This window comes from Helicoverpa armigera, chromosome 3 (assembly GCF_030705265.1).
Source record: "Helicoverpa armigera isolate CAAS_96S chromosome 3, ASM3070526v1, whole genome shotgun sequence".
NCBI classification, from domain to species: Eukaryota; Metazoa; Arthropoda; class Insecta; order Lepidoptera; family Noctuidae; genus Helicoverpa; species Helicoverpa armigera.
In genome coordinates, this window is record NC_087122.1 from 6,939,878 (window position 1) to 6,951,765 (window position 11,888).

At 37.5% G+C, this 11,888-nt stretch overlaps 1 protein-coding gene across 1 annotated transcript; it reads right to left on the reverse strand.

Moving 5' to 3' along the window:
- Positions 1 to 1,583: 1,583 nt before the first annotated feature.
- Ttv (tout-velu) lies at positions 1,584 to 8,834 on the reverse strand. Its single transcript, XM_021331646.3, has 8 exons — positions 7,657 to 8,834; positions 6,569 to 6,770; positions 5,645 to 5,764; positions 5,133 to 5,450; positions 4,888 to 5,009; positions 4,630 to 4,810; positions 3,015 to 3,259; positions 1,584 to 2,589 (listed from the first exon to the last, which is right to left on the reverse strand). The coding sequence occupies exons 1-8, from the start codon at positions 8,535 to 8,537 to the stop codon at positions 2,409 to 2,411; spliced, it is 2,250 nt and encodes a 749-aa protein (XP_021187321.1). The 5' UTR covers positions 8,538 to 8,834; the 3' UTR covers positions 1,584 to 2,408.
- Positions 8,835 to 11,888: the final 3,054 nt, after the last annotated feature.

Here is an 11,888-nt window from a genome sequence, read left to right on the forward strand (position 1 = left end):
TAAGCTAGTTTTGGTAAAACTAAGAATTCTATAATATATTCTGGGATACAGGGTAGATTATAGGATTTATTAGATAGATCGGTAATTTTTACAAAAAATAAATCCTTCGAAAAAACACTTACAGCCTTACTTATAAACGTGAATTAAATATAAGTAATACTTAAAGGCTATTTAAGAAAATTCTTACTTATAAACGTTGCTTGAGCATGTCTTAACTAACATTTAATCGCTACTTAAAGTCTTAAGTAGTGATTAGTCAAAATGTTGCTTAGAAGGTGATTACAGATTTTATAAGTAAGGGGGTAAAAGTGTAAAAAAAGTTGGTGTTTACTGGAAACTGTCGTGGTGGCCTAGTGGGCAAAGTACCAACCTCTCGAGTGCCAACCATGAGGGCGCGGGTTCGATTCCAGGTCAGGCAAGTACCAATGCAACTTTTCTAAGTTTGTATGTACTTTCTAAGTATATCTTAGACACCAATGACTGTGTTTCGGATGGCACGTTAAACTGTAGGTCCCGGCTGTCATTGAACATCCTTGGCAGTCGTTACGGGTAGTCAGAAGCCAGTAAGTCTGACACCAGTCTAACCAGGGGGTATTGGGTTGCCTGGGTAACTGGGTTGAGGAGGTCAGGCAGGGCAGTCGCTCCTTGTAAAGCACTGGTACTCAGCTACATCCGGTGAGACTGGAAGCTGACCCCAACATAGTTTGGGAAAAGGCTCGGAGGATGATGTTTACTGGAAACAGGGCCCGGATTCTGCTAAGTTAATAATGTGAAAATTGGATTCCTTTCCTTGGTTTCCCATTTGGTATACATATAGGGTAGTCTGCCCTACCCTACAATCATATTGCAATCGCATTTGCAGACTATACGATTCATTATATTGAATCACAGAAAAGGATAAAAACGATTATTTAAAAGAAAAAATAGCGGAATGCCACATACGCTTCACTCCTAACGTAATGAGTCGTGATTGGATCTCAGTCGAATGTCAATCGTATTTCGCTTAAGTAAAATCAGCAGAATCGAGCCCCAGTTCAGTTTATTTGGCCACCGATGCACCTAAAAATGTATTTGTTTGATTTTTAGTGTTTTTAGAAGTCTGCCTTTTTTATTTTTAACTTTTCAGTGGCTATATAAGGTAAACAGTACCCGTAAAGCAGGTAAAGCTTAAAGGGGGCTAAATGGGCTCATATAAATAGCCAATTGATGTAAAAAAAACTTTACAGAAACGGTTTCTAATAGCTTTCGAAGAGAGTAAATGTAATTATCAAATGAGACAAATGTGTATTGGATTTCCCAGTTAACTGGGTTGAGGATGAGAGGTCAGATACACAGTTCACAGTTGATTTACCATTGCAGTAACATTATAGAGCCGACTACCTTTTAGACCAATGGGAGTCCAATGAAATGTCATTGGAATACGATTGGTCTTATATTAGTAGCAGAATGCCCGCGAAGGTTAAAACTATTGAGATTCAATTGATATCCAATTGACACATTATTAAATTAGCTGCATTGAGCCCCCGATAATGGAGAAGATCGGGTTTGACAGTTGAAAAACATGCAGCATAAAAACAGGACACTAGGAAAAATAACAGGTTTTATTACATCTAAGTACATCTATAAGTGTATGATTAAAAAATTATAATTCTTTGGCGTGAATAATTTTATTAAAACCACAGTCATGTTATGTCCATCGAAAGAAAGATACCGTGTCGGTGGCTCATTAAAAGTATAAAGTGTAATAACTGCTCCCAACATCAAAAAATAATATTATACAAAATCATAAACAATAAACCTTACCGATCTTTGATATATCTACTTTGCATCATCTAACAATCTAAGAGCGGTATTGGACGAGCCCGCGAGCTGTCTGCTAACTTTGCAAATGTATCTAAAATATATGTAAAGAGCAACACTTAAAGCCCATATTCGAACAAGTTCTTAATAATATTATTTTTGGCTGGTGGGGGCAGTGTTGTTTAACACGTCCAATGTGAGTGGCCTGGATGTGTGAGGCGGCGCGGCGCGACGCGTATTCGACAAATACTTGATATCTATAGGAGTCTGCTACGTACATGACGTACTTAACATAAGTATAATGGAGGCTGACATTTCTATGACATTATTATTTAATGTCAACTAACAAGCGATTTGCGCGAATTTTTGTGCACGCAGAGCAGAGATGCCGCATACCACGCCGCGGCCTGTCGCATGCGCACCACATCGCCTTCGGATCGCTACGCAATCACGTTTTCGTTGATTGTCTATTTTGAAACAAGATACTGACCGCGTTAGGAGTCTCTCTGCTTGCAAATGTTAAATGACTAGGTAAATCTGCTTGCGTCATCGCTTGAACAAGCAAAATCGATACTTGGATTCGTTCTTACACTTAATATAGAAGAGACTTAAGAAGTTACTAATTCCATTTTTCTGTACTTTTTCCTAAGCGTAGATACAGGGTCCTTAAATAATATAGGATCTAATCTCAAAACAGATCGCATAAGTGGCATATAACCCCAAGCAGTAGCAAAAGTATTGAGACAGGATTGCCTTTGAACAAAATGTTCAGGGTCGCTCCATGACGATCTGAAATATAAAAATGTTATGTTATTATCTATAATAATATATGTTACTAAACCAGCTTCCGCCAGCAGTTTCACCCGCAACCCATGGTAACGAACAAGGATAAAAAATAGCCTATATAAGGGCTAACTAACACTGCCAACATTTTTCAAATCAGAGCAGTTGTTCCTGAGATTATCGCGTTCAAGCAAACAAACTCTTCAGCTTTATAATATTATTTATTAGTACCTATAGAGTACCTGTACATAGGAAAAAATAAATTGTTTGTTTGAACCCTAAAAGCTCCGAAATTAGTAAACCGATTTGAAAAATTCTTTCACTAATGGGAAGCTTACCTACCGTCGAGTAACATAGGTTATATTTTGTTCGAGTACGGCAGAAATTTTCCTGGGATGCGGGTGCAAGTGCGATATTCAATAAGAACATACTTATATCTGTGGTGAGTAGCTTTATAGCGCCGTCGCTGTGCTAACTTCAGCGGCGGACGGCGGGTGAGATGAGAAGCGAGGCAATTCAGAAGTATGTCCTCGCAATTACGCGTACGTCGCACGGCTTGGCGCAGCGCCGGCGCCGCGGCGGCATACAGCGCCAGCACTGAGCGGTGCACGAGCGCCGCGCCCGGCAACACCATAGAATAAGCGTCGCCCCATTTGCTGCTGTAACCCCAAGCACCCTGGGCAAACGATTATTTTTTTTCTTATTTGACATACAATTAAATAATACAAGTCTCCAGTAAATAGTATGACACACCGCGTTACTTATCGACATACCGCGCGTTAATTAAGCATAGATTTCCTCGTTTCGAAGATAAGCGCACATTCTAGTATTAGTTACACATAGTAGGTACTCACACTGTTGATTAATTTATTGTTTTTTTTTTTTAATCAAATGAAATTTTTTTTACTCAAATGAAAGTTTTTTTTTTACTCAAATGTAAAAAAAATCTCTAAGTTGGAATATTATTAGATAATATTACTTTGAGTCAAAAGGCTAGCTGTTCAATAGAATGGCTATTGTAACTATACTTCGGCCGTTCAGAGAATGCGTTCCTGACACCTATCAGTTTGTCACGACTAGTGATGGGCACAACATAACACTGAGTTCATTACCGTTCCTCCAAAATGAACCGCCGAATTATTTTATGATTATTTTCGTTTTAAATTGGCGGAATCATTTAAAATTTATATTTTAGTTATTTAAGTGGAAACCAAAAAAGGTAATATTCATATATTAGTATTGTGGCGGGCGGCGTAACCTTTTATTTGAGCCCAGATTAGCCCGAATTCTTAGAACGCGATGACCGTACTCCGAAATCGCGAAAATCGATCTCAGTGGCGTGCACTTGGAGAGGCCTATGTCCAGCAGTGGACTGCGATAGGCTGTTGATGATGATGATGATGACCGTACTCCAGAGCCAGTTCATCGATTTGGCGGCCCATAACGCCATATGGGGTTACCATTTTCAACCTAAATATAAAAATGCTACTTTCTTTCGCGCGTTCGGTTTGGTCATAGTTTTATTCTTATATTTCATAAAAGTTATCTTATAGTCCATTATTTTCAAATTCTTAAAAATAAAAAAAAACGTATTATTTTATATTATAAGTATAACTGTATAAGAACAGATTACGATACTTGCCTGTTATTTTTAGCACAGCACTACAAAATATAAAGCGCTGACATAACCTTGTAATAGCGCAGTATAGATTTAGAAAAATATTGTTTACCAAGTTATTTGACACTCAGTTTGGCACAAAATTATAACATTCATTGATTATTGATATAATAATGTTGTTTTAATGCTCATCAATTGTTATAACGGTAAACAACCAGCAAAAATATTTTTATCGTAACTGCAACGCCATTACAAAGTTACGTCGTCAGTTCAATCGCGATGTGTCAGGAAAGCATTCTCTTAACGGCCGAACTATAGTTGCTAAGACACATAATTATAGGGTTGATTTGGTAGGATTTGCTCCAAGCTAACTATCCTGCAGTTGTAGTACTATATGTATACCCTGTAGGTTTTACATAAAATATCACCTTTGCCTCGTCCCAAAAGTGAGTCCGAGCTGGGTAGCCGACTATGCGTTCAGGAAAATGTTGCCACACCCGAAAAGCAAAATCTAGTTCTTCTGCCAGAAGCGGAGCATCGCCATCTAAGGAGAACACAGCAGCCGTTGGAACTGCCCACAGTGGTTGCCAACGGGCTGAAACTCCTTCCCTAAAAAAAATGAATAGTGGATAAAAGCTGTTATATGGGTAAGCCCAAACTAAAAAACAAAATTATTATGAAGTTACCCCGGATAGTGAGTGGTGGCGTCAACAACGAGAACGGGTAATGGATCCCGAGGGTCGCCCGCTAACCGCGACAGTGACTTTAGTGAAGGCGCGGCGCGTTCACTGTCCCACACTAGTACAACCTATTCAACATTTAAATGTAGTATTTAAATAGTTATTAGTGTTACAAGTGAGTACAGTTCAATCAAAATCAATGATAAATAAACAAAGTATAGATAATTAAACATTTACCGAGAGAGACTTACCTTTTCACAATATTCGCTACTTGCGATGTTGGCGAGTAGTTTATGCAACGCTGGTGACGTAGTTTGGACATACAATAAAGCAGTAAACGTGTTGCCCGGTGTGGCCGGAGGTGCTGCTAGAGGTACCGAAGGAGCCGGCAGAGGAGACAGTGGAGTGGACGGACAAACGGGCGCTTGGAGAATGGGGGCCGATATAGGGAAATGAACCCGGGAATCGCCATACGTAGCTAAAGTTCCCAGGGCACCAGGAAATGCATTCCAAATTAATGCTTCTCGTTGTTTCGACGACCTATGTTCTAGCACACGCTCCAACAAAATCTGAAAATATAAATAATTAGGTATTCTTTCTTCATTTCTGTTATCATATACTATTTTAAGGTAAGATACATATACAGTAAGATTATATTTTATTTTTATTACCAGACCCTTGAACTTATTGCATTTACTGTCGTATTGTCATCAACACTTAGTATTTATAAATAGGTATAGGTATATGAAATAGATTAAATTACCTCTATAGTAGTGAAGACAATTTTTTCGATGGAAGAAAAATACTGCTCCCACAAGAATTGAGTTTGCTGCCGCAGAGCAAGAATGCGCTCTGGGGGTACAGAGCGAACCAGCTCAGGCACCTAGCAAACAATAATATTTTTGCTTTTACAAATAACACACACACATACACAGGACATGCACCAATTCGCTATTATTAATGTTACTTTTTAATCAAATCAAGCGCGTGCTCTCTACCCTAAGCCATTGTAGCATACAAAACTGAGTCGTTTTGAAATAGGCAATAATTTGGACCTAAACAGAAAACTCACAAAAATTAATTTAACATATTACCTATTTATTAAAATTTAAGAATATTTTTTCATTGATGTATGACGTAAAAGTGATGTAAAGAAAACCAGCAAATTGTAGGGTCAATTGTCGGGTTTTCGGATATGTCTATGATTTTTTTTTTAATCTTTAGTCCTAGCTAGAATAACCCTCAAGAGATCAACGAAAGGATGAAGATGCAGAATTTTGCTCATCTTTAGAAAGGCACAATTTCTTTTTTTTAAATATAGCTACTAGTTCATACGATTATTTTCCAAAGAATTACCATTATTCAAAGCAAAAATGATCTACTTAATTTTGTTTTAGTTTAATTGTCGTAAAATTACCATCGTAACACTAACAAGTCACTGATAGTTAGGTACCGTTCTAAACAAGTCAGTGGTAGTTTATTTAAACACAAATAAAATACTTTGTTTATGCAATAAAATCACAATTCCTATAATAGCTAACATTACGGATTGCACAACAAAATATTTAAAATATGAATATAGGTACATGAGTATTTGTTCAAATACGACAAAGGAAGTAGGTGGACGCTGTGGACAGACAGAATTAGCCGACAGTAGGTATAAAGTAAGAAGAAATTAGGTACTGACCTGCAACAAGAGACGCTCATCAGCCCAAATAACGGCACGTCGCCAATCAATACGCTCATCAAAAGGTAACCGCCAACCGTTGCTTAATAACACCGGAATGCAGCCTGCTGCTAAAGCCTCAAGAAAGCGATATGAACCCAGACGTCGCCCTCGTGCCACAAGGCAAAATGTTGAGTTAGACAATAACTGCTCATAGTCAAATCTACGAAATAAGAAATCACGCTATTAAACATGCCACAAGTCACTATGTACCTATCTGCTATAGCTAACGCCGGTAAAGGTATATAGGGGTAGTGTATAGGAGTAGTACTTAGGCAGGAGTAGTCGTAAGTGTATACATAAGAAAGCACACAAGAAGTTTATGAGTAAGGGTGCATATACACGGTGCAAGTAGCTTGCGCATGTTGAGGCATATGCGCAGGTTACATGCATTTTAAATACGTGCTGGTCCAGCGTCTCACGCATGTACCAAAGCAAATAACAACCCGCGTGCTCTTTTCACTTGCGCATGTTAACTTGTTCCAGCTACATGCACAGAGTAGACGCACCCTAAGTACACCCAAAGTTCAAAAGGGAGTATATAACGGAGCACATTAGTGAGTTAAAAGGAGGATTTTATATAAGACTGTATACAGGACGTTACAGAAGTGCCCTACAGGGCGCAAGTGGGTGAAATTTATAATTTATGTGCAAGCCCTTGATCAGTAAGATCAAAGAGTAGGTAAAATACATGACAATTTTTTTTAATTGAATATGATTGATTTTCCTCATGGCGTTTACCATGAGGAAAATCAGAATAACCAAATTACAAAAAGTTACTTAGATATTACATATATCAACTATGTAGGTATATGACCTAGATAGTTTAGGAGTCCCCAATAATATACTTTCCAAAAAATACATCAAATTTACAGAATCTGTACAAAACAGTACTGGACTACTAAAATGTGAAAAATGTGTGTAGATTGTACAACTGTGAATGTAAAAAAAAAAATTATGTACATAATATGTTACCCTCTGTTACAATAACCTATCTCAACTATTTTGCAAGCTATAATTCATTCAGAAATGTAGAAACAAACACTTACTTGTCATATTCTCTATTGTCTTCATCACATCTTTCATCCCGTAAATCCTTCCAAGACTTGCCATGACGACATGTTGTAACCAAAATAAGATGATTACCATCATGCAAATGCCACAATGAGTTCCTAGTCTCACTGCCAATACCATGAACATATCTTTTGCCTTTAAATGCTAACAAATGCCGCTTTGGTGCTGGAAAGAAATTGTAAGTAGCAGCTGGTGGAACACCCCCGCGCTCTGGATGTTCTTTATGAAACAAAGGCAATGAAATATCAAATCCATCTCTAAAAAAAGTTTCAGAAGCACTTGCTCTTGCTAAGATAGCTTCTCCTGGGTTAAATCCCAGGGCACTTTCAGCATAATCAGGCCATGTCCCAGCATACAAGTTGAATATGAGATGATTTCTGCCATTATTCCAGTAAGGTAAACGAGTTAAACGTGATGCTACATCAGGTGCATGCTCTGGAGATAGTGGATCAGCATCTAAGGTATCAATTGCAGGTACAAATAGACAAGCCTCATTCGGGTCTCGTGTTACATATCGTGACTCTCTGATAACTGATATAACTTTACGATATGATGCACTCACAGGACCATCACTAGGATATACATAAATTTTTGGATCTTTACCACATTTTGAGAAATCAAAGCATGTTTCCATTCTACATGGAATTGAGCCCGTAGTTAACTTTCTATGTGGTTGCGAAGGTAACTCTGACAACTCTTCTAAAGAAGCAAAACTGGGAAGTTGAGTCTCTCGGCTGTTGGGAGTCCGGTCTGGTTTTAAACGATATGTGCCGAAGTAGCAATATACCAAAATTCCGCTGGTCAGTGAAAGTATAATAAAGCGCTTCTTAGCTTGCATAATTGAAAATAAAACCATATGCAGTTTCAGGAGCTCTACGCTTGCAATGTTAATTAGGTATTATATAGATTACAGAGATTTTTATATTTAAATTCAATAAACCATAGGTACTGTTAACATTACGGCCGCACAGCTTACATCTTATTTTCATAACACAAGTACCTAACTTGTGATTTATATTTAGAGCGAATCTTTATTAAACAAATTATGTATTTATTTATAACAATATTTTTAAGTGTTTGTTGAAGTGACAAACAGACCACAAACACAGACCAATAAATACCTAACTTGACGACCACTGCCGACCACAGATTACTATGTTATGTGCACAGAACATATATACCCTAGTTATGTGTACACAGATGTGATATTCAAAAAAGATGGAACCAAATTTCCCCACGTCCGTCCAATAACAAAGTGACGTATCTCAAAAAAAAAGAGAAAAATGTTTTAAAAAATATGGCATACTCTCAATTTTTATACCTTCATACGAAAAAATGTTTTAAAAATTGTTCAGGCGCTGTTATGAAAACGTCGTTCATAGGACTGTTTAAGGACCATTTTATTAAATTATTTTTTTGTTCGATAGGGTCTCACACAGGAGGATATCTCACAGGTGGTCCCATAATCATCAGATCAGATCAGATCAATCATCAGACCTTATAATGCATGGAAACCCTGAAAAATCCAGGGCAACTTTTGAAAGTTGTATAGGCACACATAGAGTAAAAACTTGACACTCAGGATTCAGGTGTATGCCTGATAGCACTATTCAACAGTGAATTTTTGGAGCTGACCTGATGATGGAGACCAGAGAAGGTCAAGGGAACTCGACAACTGAATATGTTAACTACCTAGTGTTTGGGCTTATGTTATTTGTATTGAATAGACCTTTGCATACGGGAAGGTTTGGAGCTGACCTGATGATTTAGATCAGAGAAGGGCGAGGGGACACGACAACTGAATATGTTAACTGCCTCAGAGTCGGTGTCTAATAGATGTACCTAAGTTTATTTTCCCACCGACTTCTAGGCGGATGCACCTTAGAATTTCAGTGTTTTGGGAGTCGGTTTTATACACTGACCTCTATATTTATACACTGGACAGGCTGCTGTCAACGTGCTTTTGTGCCCGTTTGATAATCGCCATTTTGGCGCTGTTAGACGTAGCAAGTGTCCGTGGTACTAAAATTATTTTACAGTGAACCAATGAACAAACACTTCTCTCACAGCCATTTGAAATTATACGTCAAAATTAGTTCTGTGGACGCTCGCTTAGACGATATTGGCGCTTCAAATGGGCACAAAAAAATTGCTGTCAAACATACGGAACAGCCTGTCCAGTGGTATATATAGAGGTCAGTGGTTTTATATTATTGTAGAAAGTTTTTTTTTTATTTTTGGCTTTTTAGTGACAAGCATAGTTGTCACTATCCGTATTAGTGGAAAGTTTGCAGAAATCAGTTTTTTTTGGCACTGCGAGCAAAAAAAAAAGTGCCAAAAAAAGCTGCGGTCTGCAGTCGAGTAGGTACCCATAGTGAATCGCTATGCTCTCAACGGGAGGTTTTCTTTATGAGAATAATTGTTCAAAATTGTTCCCAAAAAAGTGATAGATGTCGTTGTACCTACTAAGTTACTAAGCCTTTGCTAAAATACCGCGGTTAAAAAAATCATTGCGTGCAGAGCCCTTTAAGGGTTAGAGCATACTGCTGGAAGCGCGTCGGAGCGCATTTGAAGACAACAATTTAATATAAACCTTAAAAACCAAATTAATAATTAATCATTGTGATTACCTGACGTTTAATTTCTTGTTATCATATTGCTGTTGTTGTGTAGTTGTTTAAATTCTTGTTTAATTTGGGGCCCGATACCACTAAGTTAATAGTGTCAAACTTGATAAAAATTAAATCGCATTAACAGTTTTAACCTTAGCGGCATTCTGCTACTAATATAAGAGCAATCGTATTCCAATGACATTTCATTGGTTTGCGATTGGTCTATGCGGTTGTTTGTTCTACAGTCATATAATTTGCAGACAATATGATTCATTAGTGAATCACAGAAAAGGCGAAAGAACTTTTATTTAAAAGAAACACAGCGGAAAGCCACATATGCTTCAATCGCAATTGAGTCGTGATTGGATCTCAGTCAGATGTGAACGTCGCTTTACTAAAATTAGCAGAATCGAGCCCCTAAAGCCGACACCAACATAGTTGGGAAAATGCTCGAGATATGATGATTCAAGTAATATTTAAAAAATGTCTTCTCTGTTCAAAAGGATCTCGGTAAAGGTATACAAAATCTTCGATACCGAAAATACATATCGATAGCACGTTAAACTGAGAGCAGTAGCGCTTCATTATGACTATGTGACAGCAGCGCCAAAATTCCCTAAATTTAACTAAAACCGATATATGTACTAAACAAGATTGCGCTCTATCAAAATATATACTTACGAAAATGAACTCTATTCCAACGCAATAAGGTACTAAATTGGTTGCATAATAACTAACTATGGCCTGATAACATCTATAAAAGATGATTAAAGCTGCATCCGTATCTCGTGCATATCTAGCATAACCGCACTTCTTAAACAAAGAAGATTGCGCTGGCTAGGGCATGTGCAGCGGATGGAACCTTCTCGTTTGCCAAGACAAACTCTCCTCGGCCAAATATCAGATGCCAAGCGACCAGTTGGGTGGCCATTGTTGCGATTTAAGGACAGCGTTAAACGCGACATGGTATCGTTTAAAATCGACCCGAACATCTGGGAAAAACTCTCTGATGACCGTGATAGTTGGAGGAAAAAATTATCCGATGGAGTGGTCGCGCATGACAGTGCCTGGTTGCATAATACACAGAAGCAAATCTGAGCCGAGAGGGATAGTTAGAACGGAGGCCGTTTGTCTCTTTTTAACACCTTGCCAGCATAAAAAAAATGTTGTGATAAACAGTTTTGTCTTCCCAAAAAAACAATTGAATCACTTATATTTGTATCTTATTTTAACAATTGTAAGTCAACAAATTAATAAAAATCGCATTAATTTATATATATATTATTATACGTATTTATTCTTAAAACATAAACAACATAAATTTTTATTTTGTTTTTTCTTTTTTTTTCTAGCGGTAGCGGTAGGTGGTAGCGGCCTTGAACATTCTTGGCGCGTAATCAGCATTTTTTGTTTATATTTTTTGTATTAAATCAATTTAAACTATTAAAATGGTGAAAAAGTGTTGCATTAATACTTGTAAAAGTGAATTCTATGGTGGTTGCAAAATATATCGTTCCACAGGTTAGCTAATAAAAACATTTTTGTAAATCAAACAACTAGGGTGCCCATGAATTCTTGTAATGAGTCAAAATATG